This window comes from Pagrus pagrus (assembly GCF_965226575.1).
Source record: "Pagrus pagrus genome assembly, chromosome: 1".
Lineage (NCBI taxonomy): Eukaryota > Metazoa > Chordata > Actinopteri > Spariformes > Sparidae > Pagrus > Pagrus pagrus.
In genome coordinates, this window is record NC_140185.1 from 24,455,078 (window position 1) to 24,479,822 (window position 24,745).

The 24,745-nt window shown below is 40.8% G+C and overlaps 2 protein-coding genes across 3 annotated transcripts; both read right to left on the reverse strand.

Annotated features, from left to right (window-relative positions):
* Nucleotides 1–5,135: 5,135 nt before the first annotated feature.
* Nucleotides 5,136–9,557, reverse strand: polr2m (RNA polymerase II subunit M). The gene is made up of 4 exons (XM_084349487.1): nucleotides 9,220–9,557; nucleotides 7,556–8,101; nucleotides 7,195–7,417; nucleotides 5,136–6,043 (listed from the first exon to the last, which is right to left on the reverse strand). The coding sequence occupies exons 1-4, from the start codon at nucleotides 9,327–9,329 to the stop codon at nucleotides 5,900–5,902; spliced, it is 1,023 nt and encodes a 340-aa protein (XP_084205613.1). The 5' UTR covers nucleotides 9,330–9,557; the 3' UTR covers nucleotides 5,136–5,899.
* A 1,221-nt stretch (nucleotides 9,558–10,778) lies between these two features.
* Nucleotides 10,779–24,745, reverse strand: myzap (myocardial zonula adherens protein). 2 transcript variants are annotated; one of them, XM_084349468.1, is made up of 14 exons: nucleotides 24,236–24,745; nucleotides 23,495–23,575; nucleotides 18,675–18,767; nucleotides 17,645–17,809; nucleotides 17,434–17,526; nucleotides 17,223–17,336; nucleotides 16,966–17,118; nucleotides 15,899–16,024; nucleotides 15,519–15,647; nucleotides 15,339–15,433; nucleotides 14,777–14,882; nucleotides 13,480–13,563; nucleotides 13,132–13,238; nucleotides 10,779–12,729 (listed from the first exon to the last, which is right to left on the reverse strand). In XM_084349468.1, the coding sequence occupies exons 1-14, from the start codon at nucleotides 24,311–24,313 to the stop codon at nucleotides 12,492–12,494; spliced, it is 1,662 nt and encodes a 553-aa protein (XP_084205594.1). In that variant the 5' UTR covers nucleotides 24,314–24,745; the 3' UTR covers nucleotides 10,779–12,491. The 2 variants fall into 2 exon arrangements, with proteins under 2 accessions (XP_084205594.1, XP_084205593.1); XM_084349467.1 differs by having other exon boundaries at nucleotides 10,779–13,050.

The following is a 24,745-nucleotide window of genomic DNA, read 5'->3' on the forward strand; positions in this document are numbered from 1 at the left end:
CGTTTGTCAGAGCCCCTTTAAAACTTTAACTAAAGTATGGGAGACTTTTACTTTTACCAAAGCAATATTTTAACACCATATCTTTACATTTACTCTAATAGGGCTTTTAGGTACTAGTAATAAGTGTCAATATGTAATACGGCTTGGCCATTTTGATGAAAGGAACAGTGTATGGAGAGAGCAACAGCTATTCTTGTGCTGCGGTATGTAGTCCAGAACAAGGGGACTGACCGGCTCTGCTGCTGGAGGTCCTTTTACAATTTAGCAAATTGTTGTAGAAAACCTTCTACATTGTTATTTTATGGAGAGGGACCAGAAAGATGAAATTGTTAGCATCTATAAGATCTATATTTTACATGTTTAGCGAGTTTCAGTGAGATAAGACTGAGTTACAAAGATGCACCATCTGCAAATCTGCAAGATTGTGTGAAATTGTGGTCAGCAGCCACATCATCATGGGGAAAACTCTCTGTAAAACAGCTGGTATAATTCAAGCCACAATGACCAGAACATAGTTTGATCCTATTATACTGTAAAACCAGCGTCTGAGTAAAGTATTTAACATATAAGCAATCACAGAAAACACTGCACTCTAACCACAATCACATATAAAACAAAAAAAGCCATATCTGGTGAATGTTTAAAAAGAAGAAAACTATACTTAAGAATGTAAAAGTGCAATAAATCATTCCTGTGATGACCATATTTTACAACAGGCACTCAGCTCCGGACACCTCTGTCAGATTCACCCATTAGTCAGGGAATATTTTCCTCTATCTACATTAGTGGTGAGACAGCTGCAGGACTCTCATGAACGATGCAGCCACATATCATGCTTCCTCAGCCAGTCGACAGTCATGACAAGAGCTACGTGTGAGCTTCCTCTCTCACACACACGCACATGTTTCATGGTGAGATAACTGGAGACCTCAGCATAGTCCTATCAGGAAAGTATTTACTATCCCTGTTGCCACGTTGAGAGAGCACAAAACATCCACAGGCACTGAAGTCACACAAGGTGTTTGTTTCTCATTCACAGCTCACGGCGTTTGCATATAAAACATTTGCTTTCACACTTGACACAAACACAAATGAGCTGGATTGTCTTTCTCCAACCTGCTGTGATGTTTGTCTCACACATGTGGAGTTCAGGAAAACACATTTCAAAATATCAGTGAAAGCCTGATAGAAAACTAAACATAATTAGTTTATAAGAGTAGAAAAAAGAGTCTACTCCACTACTAATCATAAAGATACGTTCTACTTTTCACTCCACTACAGTTACCTAACAATTATATTTGCTAATCACTTTGTAGAGTAACATTTACCCTTTAAAAAAACAGGATATAAACCAGTGGTTTGCAGCCTTTTTTGGCTTGTGACCCCTTAATTTAAACTGTTTCAGATCTACAGAATGAGCTGTTAGCAGTTTATTCAGAGAGACATTTACCCCTTTAAAGGGACAGTTCCAACATCAAAAATACATATTTTTCCTCTTACCTATAGTCCGACTTTAAGTGGGGCCGTGGGCCAAAACTGGCCCGTCAATTTTTGAAAATTACAATATAAATTGTTGTTTACAGAGTGTTATCTTTTGTGATGTAAAATGTTCTTTTGGTAGCCTATGCAGGAGCCCTGCTTATTACGTTTCATAATGTGAGCTAACTTGGCAGAGTGACAGTTTGCACAGGAAGTCAGTCATTTAAGGGAAACTTGGGATCCTTTGGTTAGTTTTGCATCTGCATCTTAACTTTACAATACAATGCAGCAAGTGTTTTCTTTTGGCCCAGGGCCGACCATTAAGTTTCAGTTTTGGCCCTCCAAGGGAAAATGTTTGGGGCGCACCAGATCTTCATTGTTTTGGTGTGATTTGCTGACATTTGGAGGTATCTGCCTAGAAAAAAGATGCCACTCGGATTGTGGTGGTGAAAGCCTCCAAAAACTATTGATGAAAAACTCAAAGGCAATGTTGAGTTTTTCAACATGAGTTAGCTTAGTTAGCTGGCTTCTCGTCCGCAAAGTAAAGCAAGTAAATACTTGCTGTCTTCTGTGCGGCGATCTGGTTGGCGGGAGCAGTTTGGTTGAAAGAAAATAGTTCCTACATGAAACTTCTTGCAACAAGATCTGTGGATTATCCTGGGTAACCAAGTCATGATTTCTGGAAAGACACATTGCTGTTGAGTTTTTCAAATGTATTATTCTGTTGCTTTAAGTACCACATACCAAGTTCCATTTAATTTAATTATATTCAGGAAGGGGCCTATACCTCCAAAACTCGGCACCTCACACTCAAAAAACATAGTTAGATAAATAGCACTAGCATATAGCAATAGCACAGGTAAATCAGACTCAAGACTATAAACTTGTGTCACAGAACGTAATATTTTTTTTCTTTTCTTACCCATTAATCATCTCACAACCCTTCGGATTTATCTTGTGACCCAACCCCTAGGCTGGGAACCACTGGACTCATCTAGCGAGCTGTATTTAAAGAAGTCAAAATTAGCTCAACCTAACCCAGCTACAACCATCAAGCCTGACAGATCTACTAATGTCTGATTATAATACTGTAAATCAGTCACAAAGAAATATTTCTGCTATATTTGGGTGATAACACTTCTGTAGTTTTACTTTACTTGACTCATTTTTACATTGCTGGATGTTTTTACTTGAGGATCTGAGTGCTTCCTCCACCACTGGTTCTGGCGCAGTTGGAGGAGGGAGAGCTGGTTCTAATTGGGATGAGGAGATAGGCTGTAACCTTATCTGCAGAGAGCTGCCGCATTATTTCATCGCGTCATGTGCCCTGAAAAAATATGACAAAAACATCAGAGAATGGAAAAAGCATGACCTCAGACTTTGTAACCTGGCAGATATAATCCAATCATTCTGCTGTGGGCCTAACTCGTGTTTAACGCCAGTCTATACATCATACTGTATATCTAATTTAAGGCCGGGCTGACTGCTCTTTGAAGAGGCAGTTTTGAAATCACATTCCAGTTTCCCCTCCCAAACAGCAAATTATTTCTACTCCCGCGAGACGTGTGATTTCGGACTCGGAGTTGGAGCAAATCACTTGCAGACTACTTCATGAGGAGCTTATTAATCTGAGACAAGGGGCCTGGGATTCAAGTCGAAGTATAAACAACCTCATCGTCAATGGACAACATAAGAAAGCTTTGACTATAGAGAGTGTGTGCTTGGTTCCACCTCAACAACATCAACATACGTTCAGAGTTAGGTCTGTTTGACGCCAGATACCACAGAGAAAAGCTACGGCAAAAATGTGCCCCTTAATTGGTAACAGTCTCTGAATTTCTGTTAGCAAGGTAGGCTGTAATTAATCCCAGCACAATGAGGATCCTCTGCGGAACGTACTCATGTATTTGTTATTGGACGTCACCACAGGGCCACTCTGGAGCCCATCAGATACAGTGTCTAAATACACAGCAATCAGATGGCTTTTTCCCCCTGAAACATCTCCCACCAATGCCTCAGCAAAAAATTACCAAAGGTTATCGAGGAGCATCTACCACCAGACTCTGACCTACATGAACCCACCCTCATTTCCCCCAAATGTGCCTCTTTCCTCCTCATTAAAATCCCTGAATCAGGCTGTTTAAATTAAGATGGCCTGCAGCCTTCTGCGAGAAGTTGGAAGAGAGATGATGGGAAAGGCAGTTTGGAAAGATGCTGAATGTAGCTGGCACTTCTTATCTACCACATATTAGCAAAGTTGAGAAATGGTGTTTGCCATGTTGCATTAGCCTGCTGCCGTCCCATCATCGCCTGCCATTCCAAGCAACAATCCAAATGCAGTCCAGATGTCTCAGCCATCAAGCCTCAATATTTCACTAACCCTGCATTAATCTTATCAAGTGTGTCACAGATCCCTGCTTGATAACATCTCGCAGGATTTTAGTTCAGTGAATCAGTGCCTGCAGCTGACCAGACCCTCACTACAAATTGAAGAGGATATCAGATTTCAGATTTATTTCACACACAAATGAACTAAAAGAGAAGAAGGGCTCACAATAACATAGTTTGCATCTATTTACTAAATAGGGGAAACAGTTCCCCATGTTAATTTAAAGTTGGGTGAAGGTCGTAGTCCACAAAACATTTCCGGAGCTTTACGGCAAAACAGCGTTGCAGCATTCTGCTAAACACCTGAAGTAGATGGGGACTTGTTTTAAAATGTAAAAAAAACAAAACAGGAAACACAAAACAAATCCCAACAGAAAATGGCTCCATACAGCTCGTCAGGCAATCCAAGTCTCTGGAAACAACCCAAATTAAAGAGGACAGTTAGAAGAAGACATTATTTACACCCACCCGCCATTGAGCTAATGCTGGGATGTGCGCAAAGTCTTTTTGCTTAGCGGTGCCAGTAAAGATCTCAGCTTTAAAAAAGATGTAAACAATATGTTTTCAAAACATTTTGTGTTGTTTTTCTATGTTTTAAAAGAAGTCCCCATCTACTTCAGTTGTTTAGGAGAATGCTGTTACACTGTTTTGCTGTAATGTTATGTGTTGAAAACTTGTCTGTTGACGTAAACATGTATGTAACGCTGTGATCCGACCCTCTCACTCAAGTTACACGGTGCAGAAACAAGTGACAGAGACACCATTCACCCTATTACAAGACACTGTACCATCAAAATGATTTAAGAGCTGTTATTTTAAGGTAAAAAAAGTTACATAATGTTGCTTTAACAGATGTGTTCAGCCTATTAAATATGACACAACACTTTTAATTTGCAATGCATATTTTCCACATTAAAAATGTAAAGTTCAGAGATTGTGCCGTCTTTATACAATGGACTCTAGCCTGTATGATTCATATTTCTGGTCAGATCAGAGTTCGGTTTGGCCCTCATACTCATGTTGGCTCAGTGCTGTGGCAGAAAAAGTCTCCATGAAAACATTGGAAATACCAGCACACTGCTGGTTACAGCTAACAGAGTACAGCTTGTAAAGCTTTGTTAGATACAGACGCCGACCTGAGGCTTGTTGTGCTGAATGGACTTGATTGTCCGTTAAATTAAACACATGGAAAAGGAAACCACTTTCCTTACGCTCTCATCAGTGATCAATTTCATACCAGTGAGGAGAAATTAAAGGGACGCACAATATTGGATTTTTGCTCTTCCAATTTATTTTGGCCGATTGCCAATGCTGAGATATGCTAACATCTTTTTCCACCTAAAAACCGGCAGATAACGATATTCAATGCTGTTCAAAATGTACACATTCAATAAGATAAGATAAAATAAGAAAACTACTTAACAACTGTCATCTTTATGGCCTGTCATATAGACAGAGATGTTCACTTCAGGCAGATGTGATATTACACTTTACACAAAGACCAACCATTTGGGAGATCAGATATTTATTCAATTCTGTTATAATAAAATCTGACAAATATCTGCAGGATCAGGTTTATTGTCTAGACAAACCTGTAAACAGTCACCACTTTTGCCAGAACAGTCTGCTCCATCTGCTGATAGCTTTAAGTGCATGTAATTATTAACACACTAAAGTACAAAGTTCATACAATACTCTCAGGCCCAAAAAGTCATCAGTTTCAGTTTACAGACTAGAAACATTCTCCTCATGAAACATGCTTAAAATTTAGCATTTCAAACTCCTATTCAACAGCAGGTATTATTATTCCTGCACTGAAACAACTGAACCCAATACGAACTGAATGACAATTAAGTTTCTCAACCTGCCATTCAGTTTCCTGAGCTGAGCTATGCAAAGACTCTTTTCCTCTCTTGAGAATTCTTGTCCCTGGAGTGAAAATCCCGTTTGATGGGTCCTGATTGCGAGGTCCAAAGCCCGTTTCCCTCAGGGCCAAGGTCACACTGGTTTCCCCAGCTCTGGCCTTCCAGGATCAGTCCTCCTCTGAGGAGAGCTGGGCTCCTTCATCGTGAACCTCTCTGTAGGCAGCCATGGGGCCACCGTCAGGAGTGTAGCTCCCCATAGAGATCTTCAATCCCTCAGACAGTTTCTGGGCTGCCAGCTTGGCCTGCAACTCCTGGAATTAAACACAACACAGAGGAAAAAGTTGACATGAATAGGCTGGTAAACAGAAAACAAGCACATTATCATAAAAGCAGCACAGCCATAGCTGTTAAACCCTCAACAAAAGTAGGACTGATAATAAGCTCACAGCTCCTCCGTGAGCTGACAACAGCACACTGTTTGACGTTTGGCTCTGAAGTCACTACTTTGGATGTGGAGTGATACACAGTGCCTACACTGCCTGAACGCTGCCCTCTAGAGCTGATGGAGGGAAGTGATGTGGACTTTTTACATTTGACACTTTATAATAAATTCCACATTTGATTAGATGAGAAAATGTCACAAGTCACAACAATTTCCATAACTCTAAATATCTGAATATCAGTAGAAATTTGTTACTTTACACTTCATACTGCTGGTTGTTCCATGTGTTTCTCATTAAACTTTATCTTTAAAGTACAACATGTCAATAATTAAGGAAATCAAACAACAATGATTTCTATGTTAATATCTTTGTAATTAAAACTTTTTGAATCAATGTAAGTTTTATATAACGTAATATTCCTGTTTTCATTTATTGTCAGGAAAGCACCTCTTCACAAGCAAAACATGACAGCTTGATCCACACGGTACATAATATTGTAAGTGACGATACCACTTATTTTATTAACGTAATTGCCAGCAGCACTGCTCACCAACATGATTATATAATGAGCCTTTTATTTTCCGCAGACTGAAAGCAGACATGAGCTGAACTATGCTGCATTAAATTTCACTGGAAGGAGAGCTACAAGAGGAAGGAAGAAGAAAGAGTTGACAACTGAAGAAAATGTACCACTTATCCCAACCTCCTATCCCCTACAAACATAATACACACCCAGACAGACACCTCACATTAATTCTATGTTCTTCTATTCTCCACCGGAGTCCTTTAAAGCTGTGTTCAGAACCACTTTAGCACTGCGGGAAACAAAGCAACCCCTTTACTGATTTGAATGAGGCCCGTGCACAGGTGCTGACGCACTGTGGGCTCCAACAAAAAAAAAAAAACGAGGGATCATCTGGCAAAGTTACCTACTCAACTTTCATTAGACCACAGCAAAGCAGTGAGATGTATACACTGTTTGTCAAGCAAGAGTTTGTCGAGATCTCGGCTGCACTTACTTGCTGCTTCTTGGTTTGTTCCTTTACAAGGACGGCTGACTCATCCAGAGACAGAAGCTGGGCAGGGCTGTGATGAAGAGGAGGGAGTCTGGCTGAAGTAATGTCATCCAAGTGTTTTCTGTCCCGCTCCCTCCTGGCCTGTGCAGAGATCGGCGATGCGCCTTCAGAGGACTGGCTAGGTGACGAGGATCCTGAGGGAGAGATGTCACTTCTGTGGGGCAGCCTGGAAACACGGTTGAGACATTGTTATTTACAGAAAGCAAAATAACATAAAATGTAATCTACATAATCATTAAAGTCTTTTTTTGTTAGAAATGTTTACAAAAAGTAATCATCACATCAGGAAACAAAGTCCACTCACTGATTTAGTTTGAATTTCTGCCTGCTCGAAGGTGAAGTCCTCTCTGTTTTTTCCAGGACAGTTATATAGTGAGGCTTTTTTGGTATCTGCTTTTTGAAAAAGTAATTGTCTCTTGCTGTGCTGTTTAATGGCTCTTTGGACTCGCTACTGAAACCAGAACTAGTTTCAGACAGTCTGACCCTTTCCAAGGCCTCCGCAAGGTCACCCTCTTTTGTCTCATCAGAGTTCAAAGAGGCCCCAGCAGCAGATGTCTCCATGGTTTCACCAGCAGCTGCTCTGGAGACAAACTCTTCACTTTGCTCATCCAAAGTTTTGTTGTTTTTCTGCCCGTCAGCTGAGGCAGGTGAGGTCTTAATCTCCGGGGCAGGGACAGCACGTTGTTGCATAGTGAAAGCCTGCTGGTACTTTGACTGTAACTCTGTCCTGGCAGCAGACACCGAGCTCTGTCTCCTCTTCTCTTCATCATGATGTTCGATGGCAAGACGCACTTTCTCTGTGAACTCTTTTATCCTTTTCCCTTTATCAGGAAGAGTCTGCACCAGCCTCCTGTGAACAACACAAACCCATCATGTCATGCTATATTCAAAACAATCAGTCAAGATACAGATGGGAGACATTAAACAAATAAATCAACATTAAATGTCTTCATAGATAAATACAGATAAATACCAGTCTTGCAAAAGTTATCCTCTAATTTGGTGTTTTGATTATGATGGTGTAGTCACTCACTATTAGTTCAGTTGGGTTGAGATGGCATTTGTCACATATCATTTTAATTTCAAGGACACAATTCACCCACCATTTATTCATTCAGCCTGTCTTTTTCTGTATTTTGTCCGACATCATTTCATATTAAATTAGTTATAATCACACTAGTATTTGATAATTATTTAAAATCTGATCTAATACTGCTATGTAACCACAATAGTGTGTGACTTGGAAATCTATGTAATACAATAAATTAATATAAAATATATAGCACATTGAACAAAATCTATTTAACACTTTTTCCATAGGTTTGTGGAAGAGCGGGAGGTTTAGATGTACATTTTTTTTAATTTAAAAAAACATGCTACTTAACTTAATCACTTAATCAATTTTAGATCATTATATACGTGTAAAGAAAAAGGCTAGCAGAGATAATAGTAATAACACACAAAAGGCATAAAGATCAAACTTGCTAAAGAAGTTCACTGTGTGTAGCTCTGGGAAAAGGTCATTGAGTTTGTTTTGATGCTCTACACATTTTACATTCATTTACGGCTTGGTTGCTGCACCTACACCTTACAATGGCAGGGATTAGGGACAACCCTGAAATAATAAATCAGTTTGTGGATTTAAGTCTAGCTATGTTGTCAGTTTTGGCAGCATGGTTGCAGAGACTCAGAAAAAACTACACATCATGTCTCTACTGACGGACAACAGTGTAGCTCAGCTGAGTCACGGTAGAGCAGCTTTAACTAAAACTAATCAAGCTTATTTATGTGAGTAAATCATCATGCCTCTTCTGTAATGTTATCGCATTAATCTACCATCCATCAGAGATACTTTAACAGTGACTGAACGCCACGAAGTGTCATACTGAGTCACGTATGAACTCAGCTAAGTTGGTGCCTCTCATGTCTCACAGGAGGCAATAACTTGGGCTATAAGTGTGAACTTACCTGTTGGAGAGTATTTTCTCCTGTCTCAGGAGCAGTTCTTGGAGCTCTTCTCTGCTCTGGCGTCTCAGGTCTCCCACCTGTCCCTGGCGCTCCGTCCACGACGAGGACATCACTGTTAGCTAGTGACAGCTAGCTACAGCCATTCACAAACCGCGCGAGATAACAGTTCAGTTTAACTTTACACACACAACCTCTAATCATACGTTAACCAGCACACAACGCCACCCGTTAAGTGACTCTTTTATGGTTATCGAGCTTTAGAAACTTTTAAAGGCGGAAACTTCACTTCTTCAGTGTGAGACCAGTCTGAGACAGCAACATTTCAAAGTGGAGGTTCATTTTCTTCTTCTACGGCGGAAATCAGCCGTGTGAGGTGAAGCTCTAGCGCCACCCCCTGTTCAGGACGGTGTACTGCACCTCGGCTTCACCTCACAACCAGTGAAGGTGATGTGCTGCCCTCTGCAGGTCAAATGTAGTCATCAGCACCAAGTTTACATTTCAAGAAAACTGTAATCTCCAACTTCTGAAAGTTATTTATGTAAGAGCTTTATTTCTTTTCTGTAACCAGTGCAGTCAGTCTAAACAGGCTTCACTGTGTCAGATTTTCCACACTTCCTGTCCGGATGTTTCCCAGCCTCAGTGCCAATCAGTTTCCTCGTCAGCTCAATGAACAATGACCCAGCTTCAACGAGGAGGTTACAGCTGTGTCCTTTCTGTTCCCTATCTCAGTTCAACGACAGTTTAGCTTTTGGCTGCAGCTTTGCAGCTAAAATAAAACCTCAGTAGACTTTTATTCTTTATTTATTATGTTGCAAGTTCCTATCCATGTATTCAGCATTTATGTCCTATTTACCAAGTTAGATCAAAACAGACACAGTTTTCTCCACTTGTATCATGTCTTCTGATCAAAATCCAGCAAACTAATAGAAACAGGTGTATCGTGTGTACTCCATTCTACTACCAATTGATGTCAACAATTGCTCTAACGCCACACACAATTGCTCTTATGACACTCAGAACTAGTCTATCTTCACGCCATAATGTATGAAAATTACAATAACATATACTGTTTGGTGTGGTTTCTCCTCTTGCCCCAGTTTTTCCCACCATCGAAGCATGTACAGTAGGTTCTCCTGTCAGTGCCCTTGACAAAAGCACTGGCTTGGATCTGAAGTCGATCCCCAGGTGCATGACATTGCCGACTGCTCTTTAGCCATTTATATGATTGTATGTAAATGATTGTATGTGACAAATAAAGATTCTTCTTCTGCTTCTGAGCTTTAACATATGTGCATGAAGTTCATCTGGAGTTCAGTGTTCGCACAACATTCATGTAAAGGTGTGAAACTGCATCATTAGAAATGGAAGAAGTACAAAACCAATGTAAAAGCCCCTTTTTGTGTTTCCTACCAGACATGATCAATTGCAATGCACATGAACAATGAAGTAGTCATACGTGGCTTCAGGCTTTAGAGAGTGTGTGAGGTTGTGCAGTATGTTAGTGTGGTTGTACAAAGACAAATCAGCCTGTCTTGTTACTTCTACAGTAAAGTCTTTATTATCCAAACATATGCTGGCCTCTTATCATTAGTCGCAGTATGATATGTATCGATAAGGAAAAGGCACATCATGAAGCTTTCAAACACAGTTGTGGCAGTGCAGACAACAGCTGGATAATACTTGTGCCTGTGGCTCAGGAATGGCAGTCACCTCATTAAGGTCAATAATTATACTTAAAGTTATTGATCAGCTCATCATTAGCACAGAACTGTACTTTATACTCCATTAATATATATATATTACCCTGTCGCCAATTTAAAGATTCATTCCCACCACCAGTATCAAGTAGGCTGTTCACAAAGGCACAAAGCATGTTAATAAATATTTTGTACATAATGTGACAATAAGAAAATAATATTCATAATATTCAATTTGTACAGAGCCAATACAAAATGATAGGAAAATACACACAATAACCTTCATAGAGAACTTGAATGCTCAGAGCTCCATGAGCAACGTAAGTGGGCTACATTCGCTGTAAACAAAACAAATATAATCCTTCAGTACATTATTTACAAAATATTTTTACAGAGCAACAGATTATTTACACCCCAAAGTAAGCAACATTTTTAACAGAAAAATCATGACTAGTGCTACGTGCAAACATGGGCTGCAAACCTCCAGAAGACTTTTTATAAGCAGAATCATGTTCTGCAAAGTATGTCTAAAAAATGAGATGAAAAAAACAGCAGTGGAAATCAGAAACAAACAAGAAAACTGAGTTTTCAAGGAATAGTTTGACATTTTAGGAATTAATCACTTTCTCGCTGGTTAGAAGAAAGGATAATGTCACTTTCATGACTATATGGTAAATATATAATTGCAGTTACTAACTTAGTATTGATTTATGAAATTTAGTCATTATCTTCTAACCCTCATGCTGATGGAAAGTCAGGTCGTCTGCAAAACATTTCTGTAGCTTAACAGCAAAACAGTGTAGCAGCATTCTCCCAAACATCAAGTTTTTTTCTTTTCAGTTGTTCTATATGTTTTAAAACAAGCCCCCATCAGCTTCAGAGGTTTAGCACAACGTTTTATTTTGAAGCTTCAGAAAAGTTTGTCAACTACGAAACTTCACCAACTTTCCAATCGACATGGGGGTGAGGAGATAATGACTGAATCTTTGTTTTTGGGTGAACTTATCCTTTAACCAACCACGGCAGCATATGCCTTTATAATAACTGCAGCTACATATTTACGGTACAACCATGGTGTTCAGATTAGCTTTATGCTAAGGTTACCATAGCTACATATAGCTTAGCATAGTACAAAGACTGGAAAAATGGGTTTCCCTGTTCTGTTCCATCCAAAGGTTTAAAAATCAAGCTACCAGCACCTCTAAAGCTCAGTAATTACACTTGTTAATTTGTTTCTATCCTGTGCAAAGACTAGAAGTATAAAAAGTTACATTTGAGGCCAAAGAAGAGGACATGAGATGAGTTGATAGTCAGTGGTAAAAACAAGGCCAAACAAAACTTTCAAAAGAATTGTCCAGTATTTTGAGAAAAACAGTTTTTTGCTTCCTAGCAGAGACTTACATGATGAGGAGATTTATACCACTGTCTGTCCGCTAAATATGAAGCTACGACCAGCAGCCAGGTAGCTTAGCATGGCATGAAGACTCGAAAGGGGAAATAGTTACCCTCTGTCCGAAGGTAACAACTCTCGACGAGAACATGTATTTCCCAAAATGTCAGGCTATAACTTTTACATCAGTCTATGTTTATCTTCGCTGTTATTTCCATAAGTTTCATAAACGGTGAATAAACTTGAGGGGCTCTTGATCTCGGTTGAGAAGAGTACAGAGACGATGTGGATTCCTCTGGACTTGACTTTGGGTCTGTGTTTGCTTCTGCGTCCACCTCATCCCTCCTGGACTGGACTGGACTCGCGGGAGACTCAGATTGATACGTGCGGGTGTATACTATGGGGCTGGACTGCAGGAAGCGGCTGTATTGGACAGGAGTGTACCTCAGTAAACTGCTCTCCAGCCTGCTGGGTGGAGGGTTACTAGACTTGAACGTCCTAGGTTGGGTTGGTGATGTCAGGTAGGCGAATGGATGTTCAGTTGGAGATGTAGAAGATGGAGATTGCAAAGGGGATGAAGGTTGTGTGGGAGATGATGGTTGTTTAGGGGAAAGAAGTGGAGGTGGAGATGACAGTTGAGTGGGTGATGGAGGATTCACTGGTGATGGAAGTTGGAGGGGTGGTGGGTGTTGTATGGGATGGAGATGAGTTGGCTCACGCTGAACAGGAGGTTCAGCATCACGTCTGCAGATTTCAGATTTCAGAGTGAGAAACCTCCAAAAGAAGCACCAAATATACGCTGATGCTAATACATATGCTTCTTACCTGGGGAGCAGATCACAGCCTACTCCTATCTCCCTGGTTTCCAAAACTACTCGAGGTTTATTCTGTGTGGACATAAAATACTTCAGCTTGTCTTCTAATTCATTATTCTAGGAAAAGGAAAAAAAGAAAAGAGGACAGTCAGCTCAGCTACATGCAAAAGACTGAAGTCACTTTTATTTGAAAGTGATTTGATAGGTGCAGTGACACGAGGAAATCACACAGACGTTGCTGAAAGTTCAGGACATCCAGCGCTCAGCAGCCCAGGAAATCATATTAAGACATGCAGCAGGTGACCACACCACACCATAATCAAAACAGGCGGTCAACACAGTGACGTATTTGTCTTACCTCGCACTCCACTATTGCAATTCTGTCCAGAAGCTCCGAGATGAACATATCCTTCTGAGCGACTTGAGCTCGCAGTGTTTGAACCTTCACAAGAAGACGACATTTAAAGCAACATTATGTAACTTTTTTTACCTTAAAAGAACAGCTTCAAAATCATGTTGATGGTACAGTGTCTTGTTATAGTATAGATATAGATATATAGCACTATGTAACTTCAGTGAGAGGGTCGGATCACAGCGTTACATACAGGTTTACTTCAACATACAAGTTTTCAACACAAAACATTGTTATGACGTAATGAGTTGTGTTTGCACCTACATTAAGTCTGACAACCTTCATTACGTCTGACATGTTGTTACAGACCTGAGATTTGTATTTGTGACAGTGTTGTTACACTCAGAAACTGTGGGGGGCGCCAAATCACACAAAATGTCAATTTCAATATAATGTTGCTTTAATTGAAAAAAACTGTTTTCAGTCACATCTTTTTAAAAAAATCTTTTAAAATCTTTTTTTGTTCCTTTTTTTATGTCCAGCTGTCTTCTTGTCGTTTTGTGAAGATATATTGAAGGCCATCATATACTTGTGTGTTTATTTATATTTGCCTGTATTAAATTACATAATATATTTTCTAAAAAGTTAAATTTTTACCAAAAATGATATTAATCAATTATTCATTTATCACTGTTAACCTGCCTGTAGACACATTTCACATCATTGGATGTTTAGCTGACCTTCTGTGCACTTACTACAAGACTTTCTAACACACACATGCAATTTATAGACTAGTGTAGCAACTGAACACCGTGCTTTATTCTCCCTATACACTGTATACTATGTAATTACGTAGCCATTTCCAGAAATCGTCTTGAAAATTATTCATAAATTACAGACTCATTAAAGAAAATGGTTACTGTTGGCAAACACTGGTCAGTCGATGCAACACTTTAAGAGTCATCCTACAAGATATGGTGGATGATGGAAGGAATATGTTTTTGGAGAAGAGAGGCCAGTTAAGACTCTAATGATGCACTTTAATCACTAAATCCTCTATCTTTTGATACTAAATATGCATCTTATCCACCTGGCTACCACAATGCCTCACCCTTTATTGACTCTGGGTCAGATCAAGTTTTATATTCCTTGTGTGCAACTCATCCGTATTATTGATGCCAAACAAACTTTTACTTCTTCAGCTCATGCATGTATTTCACCCACGCCCATTATCAAAACACAAGTAGACCTGAGTGCATGTGAGTGGACAGTATTAGCACACCGATATATAAACACTCCTCACCTCCTCGATCATTCCTTTGACTTTCCTCTGCTGGCAGAACACCATGTCGTTCAAGTGTTTGATCCTCTCACGCAGATCCACACTTTCAGACTGCAGCTCTTTGGACCTAAACAGGATCAGCAACCAGTTAAACCCACATATAAATACATCACACAGGAGTTCTTCCATCTTCCAGAAATGTGCAGTCAGGTCAGATGTTTCTCAGATCGCGGATAACAAACTTTAGAGGGAAAAACCTAAGCTTTTAATAGGGCCAATGCTTCAACACTACTGTGAGTCAGAATGCCCAAATTGAGAGTCATTACTCCAGTGTCTGTACTGCACATCCACCGAAACAAGATATTTTTTGAAGCATTAAAGTTTATTTTTGACCATGACAGTCTCAATTCAAGATCCTTTTATGCTCTTTTAGCCCAAGCTTTCTATTTCTGCATCTCCAAATCCAACTCCATAACAACCTATAAACTCTAATTACTGATGAAGACTGTGCGATACAATTAAAGGCTCAATAAAAAATACAGAAAGTTGAACTTGAGTTGGGATTGTTTTGTCCTTTTTGTACCTTTTGACTACAGTTGCATCAGTCGTGTCCGTCAGCTCCAACAAGTGGAGACGCTGTTCACATTCCTGCAGCTTCTTCTGGAGTTGACCCTTTTCCTGTAAAAATATTCATCATTATAAGGTTTATTATCTGCTTAAAGCGTACATAGCTTGACTTTGGTTTTGTCAAAGTGTGCCTCACCTTGCTCATACAGTCCAGTAGACGGTCCAGTTCCATGATCCTCTGGTCCCTCTCAGCAATCTTGGCCTCTGCAGTCTTGATGTTTCTCTCTGCTTCCTCTAGTCGCCTGATGTACTCATCGAGCTGAGCCTAGGTGAACAGAAAAACATTGCAGTTTACATAAATGTTCTGTATCTCTGGCTGAATGTCAGATAAAATTTGCACTGCATTATATTCTTTGTAAAATGCGTCAAAGCCAACAACATTTGAGACATGTTGCACAATCGTCACACATCCATTGTTCATGTGACACAAAAGATTTGGTATCTGCGAGCACTGAAGCCGCATGTGATGTACAATGCTGACATTTAATGAATGAATAAGGAGTAAAGAATGCAGACCTGTAGGTTTTCAATCTCCTCCCTGTGTTTCCGTTGTTCCTCCCGCAGCTTCTCCTCGTACTCCTGCTGTAGCGTCACTGACAGCTCCTGCAGCGCCTGAGTGCTGGCCTCCCGTGAAGTCTCCACCTGGACAATTGACAGCACAGCAGAAATTAACACTGTGCAAGGCTGATTATTCCATATTGACACTAGAAAAAAAAGATGCAGCTGACGTGTTACTGTACTGCAGTGAGATGATGTTATTGAATCTGCTGCATCAAAGCTTTACAGTATCTACTGTCTGTCCAGCCCAGTCACCAGAACAAAACGTTGCCATTTTAAGTTTTTGCAAAGCAAAGATACTTTAAAAAAATGTACGTGCCATACGTATCATGTTGTTTTATCTCTAATGAGAGCCACTTTTATTTATTTGGTCAAGTTTTTTACCTTTAAATTTACTCTCACCTACTTCCAGAGGTGTGAAGTGATGAAGTACAAATACTTTGTCACTCTACTTTTCAGGTATCTCTACTGTACTTGAGTATTTATTTTTCTGACACCTTTTAACTTTAACTTCCTACATTTGTACAGAAATATCTGTACTTTCTGCTCCTCACATTTTCAAAACAGGCTCATTACTTTAGTTTTAAAGCATTTCTGGGGAATTATCAGTTATTTTTATTTTGCATCATCGCACGCCACCTTCCCAACATCACAAGACTGATTTCAACCTAAAGACGTAGATGAAACATGGAAAGAAGAATCTGTACTTCTACTTCAGTACAGAGCTTGTGTACTTTTGCCACCTCTGCCTACTTTGAAAAACACAGGAACTGCAGAGATTTAAAAGTGATGAGGAATCAGGTAAAGTATACTTATTTCTACATGTGAAGCTCTCCATTATTTCTTTGTTTCATAGCTGTCATGCAGTGTCACACTTCTCCTGTTATTGACTCATCAGAACAGGCCATTTGAGCGCCCACTCGTCACACCAGCTGGCTGACTCAGAGAATCAGTCCCACTTTGTTGTTTTTGAAATTTGTGCCCGCACGAGGGTGTGCATGACTGAGATGTGTGCTCAGGATTACCTGTAGTCTCAGAGTCTGGTTCTCAGCCTGCGCGGCGGCCAGCTCCTTCTCCGTCTCTCTGAGTTTCTCTTGTGTTTTCTCACAGGTGCTCCGCAAACTCTTCATCTCGTCCCTCTTGTCCACTCTGTTCTGACAGTTCTCCAGAAGGGATTTCTGCGAAGGAAACTTCTTTTACTTATCGAGCCGGCCTTTAGTGTGACCACATGCAGCTGTTGAGGAGCAGGTCCTCACAGGTTCAGTGGCATTGATTTTGTTACCTGCAGGCCGAGGTTTGCAGATATTAGGGAGCTGTTCATCTGATCGAAGCTCTCCATGGCTGCCGTCCGGATCTTCACCTCTGATTCCAGACTCCTCCGCTGTGAATTGGCAGTCTGCAGACACACATGACACACAGTGTTGTTAGATTTATTCACAGCTTCACAGGCTGGAGTTTGATGAGTAGTCACATGGTGTTACAGAAGTCATTACCCTGATTTCCTGTGAAAGCTTCTGCATTGATTGCTGCATTCCTCCGAACTGCCCGTACATCCGCTCTCTCACCTTTTCCAACGAATCTCTCACCTGTAAACACAGAATGTACAGACATTATCTACACACATCCCAGGACTGCATATAGATGGTTTGAAAACAAAGATGTGTTGACCTGAAGGCCCGGCTGCTTTTGTCAGTTCCCACTCACCTCTTTGATGTACCTCATCTCATCCTGAAGGTGATTGACCGTCCACTCACGCGCCATCACCTCCTGCTGTCTGTCCGAGCCCGTCCTCTGCACAACGGCGTACACTTTGGGCCCATGCTGCTGCAGCGAGGTCTCTGGCGCCCCATTGGTCATGTCTCCGAGCTGCTGAGGGAGACAAGATCGCACCGCTCAGGTTTCTGTAGCCACCCTCCACTGAGGCTGACTTGTAACTGTCATTGTGTTTGTGTATCTGTGTGCTTGACTGTGTGCACACATGCACACTTGGAGGCGCATCACATGTGTTCTGAGTTTCTGTGTGTGGATGCAAATGCCTGCATATGTACACCTGATCAGGTATTTCCAGCACCGCTGCTGCTGAGCACTGGAAACAGGAGGCTGGGAACGAACGGCTAGAAAAAGTGCAGGGTGTATTGAAGGTGTCACATTTCTGCAACCCAGTACATGAGCTGCTGCTACCGTTTCTGCCTATTGTACCACGAGCAGACGGGCGCCCAGTGAAAAGAGATGCACACCGGCAGAGAGGTGCAGCACTTTAAACAATACAATAACAAAGGATTACAGTCATGGGCAGAGATAAATTACAGAACAGAGGCTTAGAGATCAATAAATATTTCAAAAATGTAGTGGAAAAGAGAAAGAATTCATTTTAGGATAACAGGGCTGCAACTTATTATAATATTACAGTTTGATTGATATTGAAGCAGAGTTAAAAAAAAATTGGAAATAACTGTTTTTGCAAATGAACCCTTCGTACAGTACAGTACAGTACAGTACTGTATATATAGACAGATACGCTGTATACATGCGACATATAGAAAGTGTTCCTGTCATCTCCAGGCATCTGTTCATGTTGAACCTCTGTGAATACATAATTAATGACAGCCTGAAGCTGTGTGCACACAAACGTGCTTTACAGACGGATGTCAGTGACAGCGACGTGCTGCAGCAGTGGCAGTATGTGCGTTGCGGTGTCATGCCTATTACTCATGTGGTGTATGTGGCTGTCTACCTGCTGAGGTGACTCCCTGCCAGCTGGCCTCTCTCTCTGGATCAGCCCATTCTTCTTCTTCCATGCCCCTTTGACGTCCGTCTTTTTCTCAGCCTACAGAAAAGGAAAAAAAAAAATCGAGATTTGTTGTTGCGGATGATTTGTTTCAATGCAGGTGTGCAGCCTGGTTAAACCGTTAAAAACATGTTTTTGTGCAAACATTCCACAGCACCGACACCTTTCAATTAGCAACGTTTCTGTTGCAACAAAGCTGCCTGGTCCGTTTTGTGTCTGGTTAAATGTAGACAGTGTTGATTCGAGAGTCTGCTGGCGCCCGAGACAAACATTTTCCAGGGGGCCCCTCCAACTAGTGTTAATCACCATTATCTTATAGATAACCTGACACTGAAAAATGTACAGAGTCCAAACTTCTTTCTTTATTTCCAATGTTCACATGAGTACATTTTGGAATAGAGATAACATTAAAAAAACAGAACAGTTAAAACTGAACAACTTCAACGTTGTCACAAGACACAAGAAAAGTGTTAGAGCATGATAATTTTACATTTCTTGTTATTTTATATGTTCCAGTGTTTAATCTACTCAATATTTAGATAATCTTACTCCTTATTTTTGTTTTATTGCCGTCACGTAGGGTGGATGAAGTAACTTCGCCATAATCATTAACTCTTCCATACACTTTTTAATTTCCTAAGTCAGAAATGTTTCCTCAATAATGTTTGAAACACTTTTCTATTCCTGAATCCAGGATAAGGATTATGGGTGCATATTGGCTGATTGTTATTGAGTCTGCTGCTTTACAGACACATTGTTTCATAATACAAAACATGTCCATGTGTGAATAGCTCCCATGTACATTTGAAAAGAAGCTAAAGACCCTCCGCTCCACGGGTCCCCGCTCTTCTCACGTTATTCAATATTTTAGTTCTTTTTGATTGATTACATTCAATTAATCTATCCTGCCTCATAACTTTGTATTTCGTAATCACATGAAAATATCTTGTGATAACAATAAAATTGTTCGCAGAAACCAGAGACAATTTGTCAGGACCTCTCACCCAGAGAGAGGGGCGTCCGTCTCAACATCTCTCAGATTTAACAGTGAGGAGGAACTAGAACAAAGATGTCAGTGTTGTCTCTCGGACAGAGCCGAGCCTCACATTTCTCCACCACTTCATCTACAGAGGACACGTCGTTGAGAAATGGTGGAGGCCCTCTGATAGGCGGATGTGAATTCCAGCGGATAGGAGGGAAGAACAGCCAACTTCTTTATGTTTGAACAACTCTGCAGGCTCAGACTAACAAATTCATTTTACAGTGTCGATGTTTGACCACACAGGTGGACAATGTTGGCCTGCTTCTTGCAGATACATTTTTGGTGGAAGGAGCACACAGAGTTTCCTTTGTTTGGCTGCCTTGATGACGTCACCGTCCGCCTGGATTACGCAATCATGTAAAAACAACTTAAAGACTCTACTTCGAATGACTTCATGTCATCGCATTGTCAGACATTTAATTGCGCAATTTGTTTGTTGACTGCTTCAGGAGGACTCGACTGACTGGATTAGACCCTTATTTCCAACACTGACAGGACAGTCATAGCACAAAGACCCTCTCATGTAGCTTGTTGGGTTGACTCTTGTTCACTTTAAAGAGACTTTGAGCCATTGTGGAGATGAAATCCAATGACAGAGAAACTTCTATATGCAGCAACTGTTTCAAAGTGCTTTGTGTGTGTGTGTGTCATGGTGCAGATGTATTGTATCTCATGTGGGCCATAGCCACAGGTTGGATTGTATCCATGATGTGTCAGGTTGCAGGATACACCCTTTCTAATTTTATGTCGAATAACCACGTTAACCAGCGTTTCTCCTGACACATAGTATCTTTGAACATCACGGGCAGAGGATATTACTCTCACTTCCTTCCTCCTTGATTAACTTCACGTTTTCCTTTTTTCTTTTTTTCATCACAAAGTCACAACAATGCGGGCTCAATAAGGTGCAGCTGACCCACATGTGACCTCTCCTGCAGAATACATCTACAATCAAAGTTTGAGAAACTTCAGTGGGCATAAATAAAGTAACAAAAGCTTGACATTTTCTTAGGATGGCTTCTGTATTTGTTTTGTTTACTTTTATTATGACCACTAAAATTATGATTATTTTTTATTTGTATTTCTGACTGAACTGGTACAGTTTTCATTTTCTTTATCTTGTCTGTTGGATGAATCAGTCCCTTGTTGCAATGTTTTCTGAGCACATTTTTGTATTATGTCCAAAACTATAAACTAAGTTTTAAAAAAGCTGTCAAGCCTGCTCAACACTGTGTCTTGTTGAAACAGAGTTACGTGTCACAGCAATTACAGCAGCACCTGCACAGAGCTCTGCACTCAGCACTGAATACATAACGAGCAGGTGAGGAGGACGCAGAGAGGTGAGGGTCTAACCTTTCGAACCCTGATATTCCCCTTCAGTCACACCTGAAGTGGCTTCACATTTATGTTTTCCCACAATCACTTATAAGCTTGCTTTAGGAATTTAGCGTGTTTACATCCACTTATGTTGAGTGAAAATGTTTGAGTCTGTCCAGGTCTGCATCAGCATACTTGAGACAACTGTTACTTTTTGTGTCTCTTACAGCAAACTCTTGAGTAATTCAGCCTGAAATAATTGGTGCCTTTAGAAACTTTTGGATCTCATAGTAGTAACCTAACCCTAATCCACAGCAGTCCAACATTTAGTGAAATACACTCATTTGTTTTCTTGCTGAGAGTTAGATGAAAAGATTGATACCACTCTTGTATTTGTACAATTAATATGATATTAAAGCTAGCTGTTTAGATTATCATAGCTTAGCAAAACAGAGGGAAGTAGTCTGACTCTGTCCAAAGGTCACAAAATCTGCCCACAAGCACCTCTAAAGCTCACTAATTGCACATAACCACCACCAAAAAAACAACAAATCGTCAAGGAGAGGTGTGTTTTTAACCCTTTGAAGCCTGTTATTTTCCTTCAATTTCACCTGCCAAGTGTTTTCAAAGTTATGTTATTCAAAAATTGTTATTCAACAATTTCACATGCTAATTATTCGTCAGCTTGCTTTAGCACTTCAGTGTATTTGCGTTAGCTCATATTGAGATACATTTTTGAGCTCGTTTTAAGGTTTACACTGAACTGAAGACCACTGTTGTCTCGTGCATCACTTTATTTTAATTTCATGTGATTCTTCCTGAAATATTTTGCATCTTTGGAAACTTTTGGACCTCTTACTAACATTGCAACATTTTGCTTTCTTGCTGAGGGTTAGATGAGAAGGTAGATAAGTTACCGCCAACAGCTGGTTATCTTAGCTCAGCATACAGACTGTGATAGTAGAGAAATAACTACTTGGACTCTGTCCAAAGGTAACAAAAGCTACCTACAAGCACCTCTGAATCTCATTAACTGCACGACCCACTGCCAGAATACCACAAATTGTCAGTTTGACATATTTTTAGTACATACTATTTAACAAACAAGATATAACATATTTAGCGACCTTTGGAGAGAGACCGTTTCCTCGTTTTCATCTTTGTGCTAAGCTAAGATAACCAGCTGCTGGCTGTAGCTTTGTGCTGCATTTACCATAGAAACTTGAGAGTGGTATTGACGATTGAGTGGATTTCCCAAAATGTTATTAGACCTCTGAGGGCATTCCTAACTATTGTGTTTTCATTTTTAATGTAATGGACCATTTTTATTTACTCCCACCATTTCATTACACTCCACACAGTTGTTTGTTTGTTGTTTGCCTCTCTGAAGGATGCACCGTGTGTGCGTCCTCACTGAACATACCCTGAAGTACACGTCATCACTGAGCACATGTGTGTCACTCCTGTGTTCACTCATGATCACACTGTCCTCGGTGATCAGTTCCAATAGTCAGGGTCACACCCTCCCAAAGGGAAGCACATACAGAGATTACGGCAATGTGCTATCAGTCGAGTTTGTAGAGGCGCGGTAACTGGATGAACACCACACTCCTTGGCCAAGGTTCATTCAAAACAAACCACCGTGTTCCTCTGTGCACAGTTAATAAGAGCCAAAACCTTCTAGGTGCCAACAATAAGTGAAGTCGTGCTTGGTTCTCACACTCACACTGACATCAGCCTCTCTGGACTGCAAATCCTGAACACAAACAAAGGCAGGGGCAGAGCCACCTACAACAAACACGCACATATGGACACACAATGACAAATTCACACACGCACACACACAACAGATACTGTACAGAGTGATACTTCAACAAGCAAATACCATTTTTATGAGCTAGTTTGGTTTGTTTGGTCACCGATGTTTGAGTCAACACTGTTTCAGCTCTCAGGAGTCTCAGGTGTTTCAGTCAGATATCAAACATATTGTCTGTTCGGTGAAAGTATTTAAAATATTTTCCATTGTAAGGACTAGATTTACTATACATGCAGTCGGAGCTGAGCTTTGAAGTAAATGTGAAACAGCTGTGTGTGTGTGCATTATCACAGACGCTCACACACACACACACCCTCCTGCCATGATTGTGTAACTGGTCAAGATGATAAAATAAAGCAGATAAATCTCAGTTGCTCCGCCGTCTTTGTATTTTAAGATGATTTATCAATGCTTTTTTGTTTATTGTTCGCCATTTCTAAGAGTCTAAGTGTTGAAGAGGGAAATTGAGGTTTAACTGAACTCTACTCATTAAACCTTTACCCATCTGAACAGAGCTGTCAAGAGAGACGTATAGGCAGGATGTTGCTGGTTAATTGGAGGAATTTCAATGAGGGAGATAACACGACTTACTGTGTCTGAGTTTGCATTTTTTGACTCCTTGTTTTCAGTATCCCCCGCATGTAGGGTTAACCTGAGGCGCCTGATCCTCCTCTGCAAAAGAACAAACAGACAAAAGGCAAATAAAAGACGTTATGTAGGCAAATGATTCTTTGCATTATGTCATCAGAGAGGAAACTAAAACATCTATGAAACTGCGGTGGTTGCTCTCACAGACCTCAACCGGCCACCACCAGCAGCGGTTTATTTATAGACCAACAGACCTGCAAAGTTTATGTAAATGCTGTGCTATGGTTACAGTAATTATGACATCACAGTGAGTGCTTTGTTTGGCTGTGTTACAAACAAACATTTTGTACCATTAAGATTGTATTCCAAAAAACACTCGTATCATCAGTTTACTGGATAATAAAGGGTCCTTTCTTCATTAGAAAACAATGGGAATAACTTTAAAGGCCAGTTTGCAGCACAAAGGCCTGTTATATCAGAGAGCTGTTCAAATAAACATGACAGCCCTGCCTGCTGCACACTCCAGTTCCCATTACATGCTCTTGTAAGTGAACACATCCTATAACAAACATGAACCTTCAGACAATCAACTGTTAGCTGGGAACGTTTATCTCGCTGGCAAGAAACAGACGAGAAACAAGTGGCTGCAGAGTTAAAAGAGACGAAGAGGGAGGAGAGAAACACACAACTGTTTGCAAAACACAGAAGAAGAGTTTAGTGTCTGACCTCTCTGGGGCTTCTTACCTCACTAAAAGACTCTGGAGAGTCCTCTGTTGTGGTGGTAGTGGTGGAAACATTTCGTCCTGAGCCGTAGCGAAGCATGTCTCCTCTTCTGTCCACTCCTTGCGTTTCTTCCTCTCCCTCTCTGGACCTCCTCCCACCCTTCCTCTCACTCTCCTTCCTGAGTTCTGCTCAAACTCTCAGAGCGACCATCTGCCCCCGGCTCCAGCCAGGGAAGAGGAGGGGAAATTCCACTCTGTCACTCTGTCTGATGGTGGTGGGAGTCCACAGAGGTCCCCCTGAGGTTCCCTCTCTGTCCAGTGAAATGATAAACCAGTTCCACACTCAGCAACACAAACACAACTATGTCATTGTTTCAATTCAGGCAAGACAGCTCCTTAATCCACCTGGCTGACAGGCTCGTCAGTCACGCAGCAACCTCCCTGCGTCTCTCCCTCTCACTCCGACTCTCTCTGAGTTCCCATCAGACCTGTCGGGCCACATTTCAGCCGCCTCCCTGTCCTGCGCCTCCTG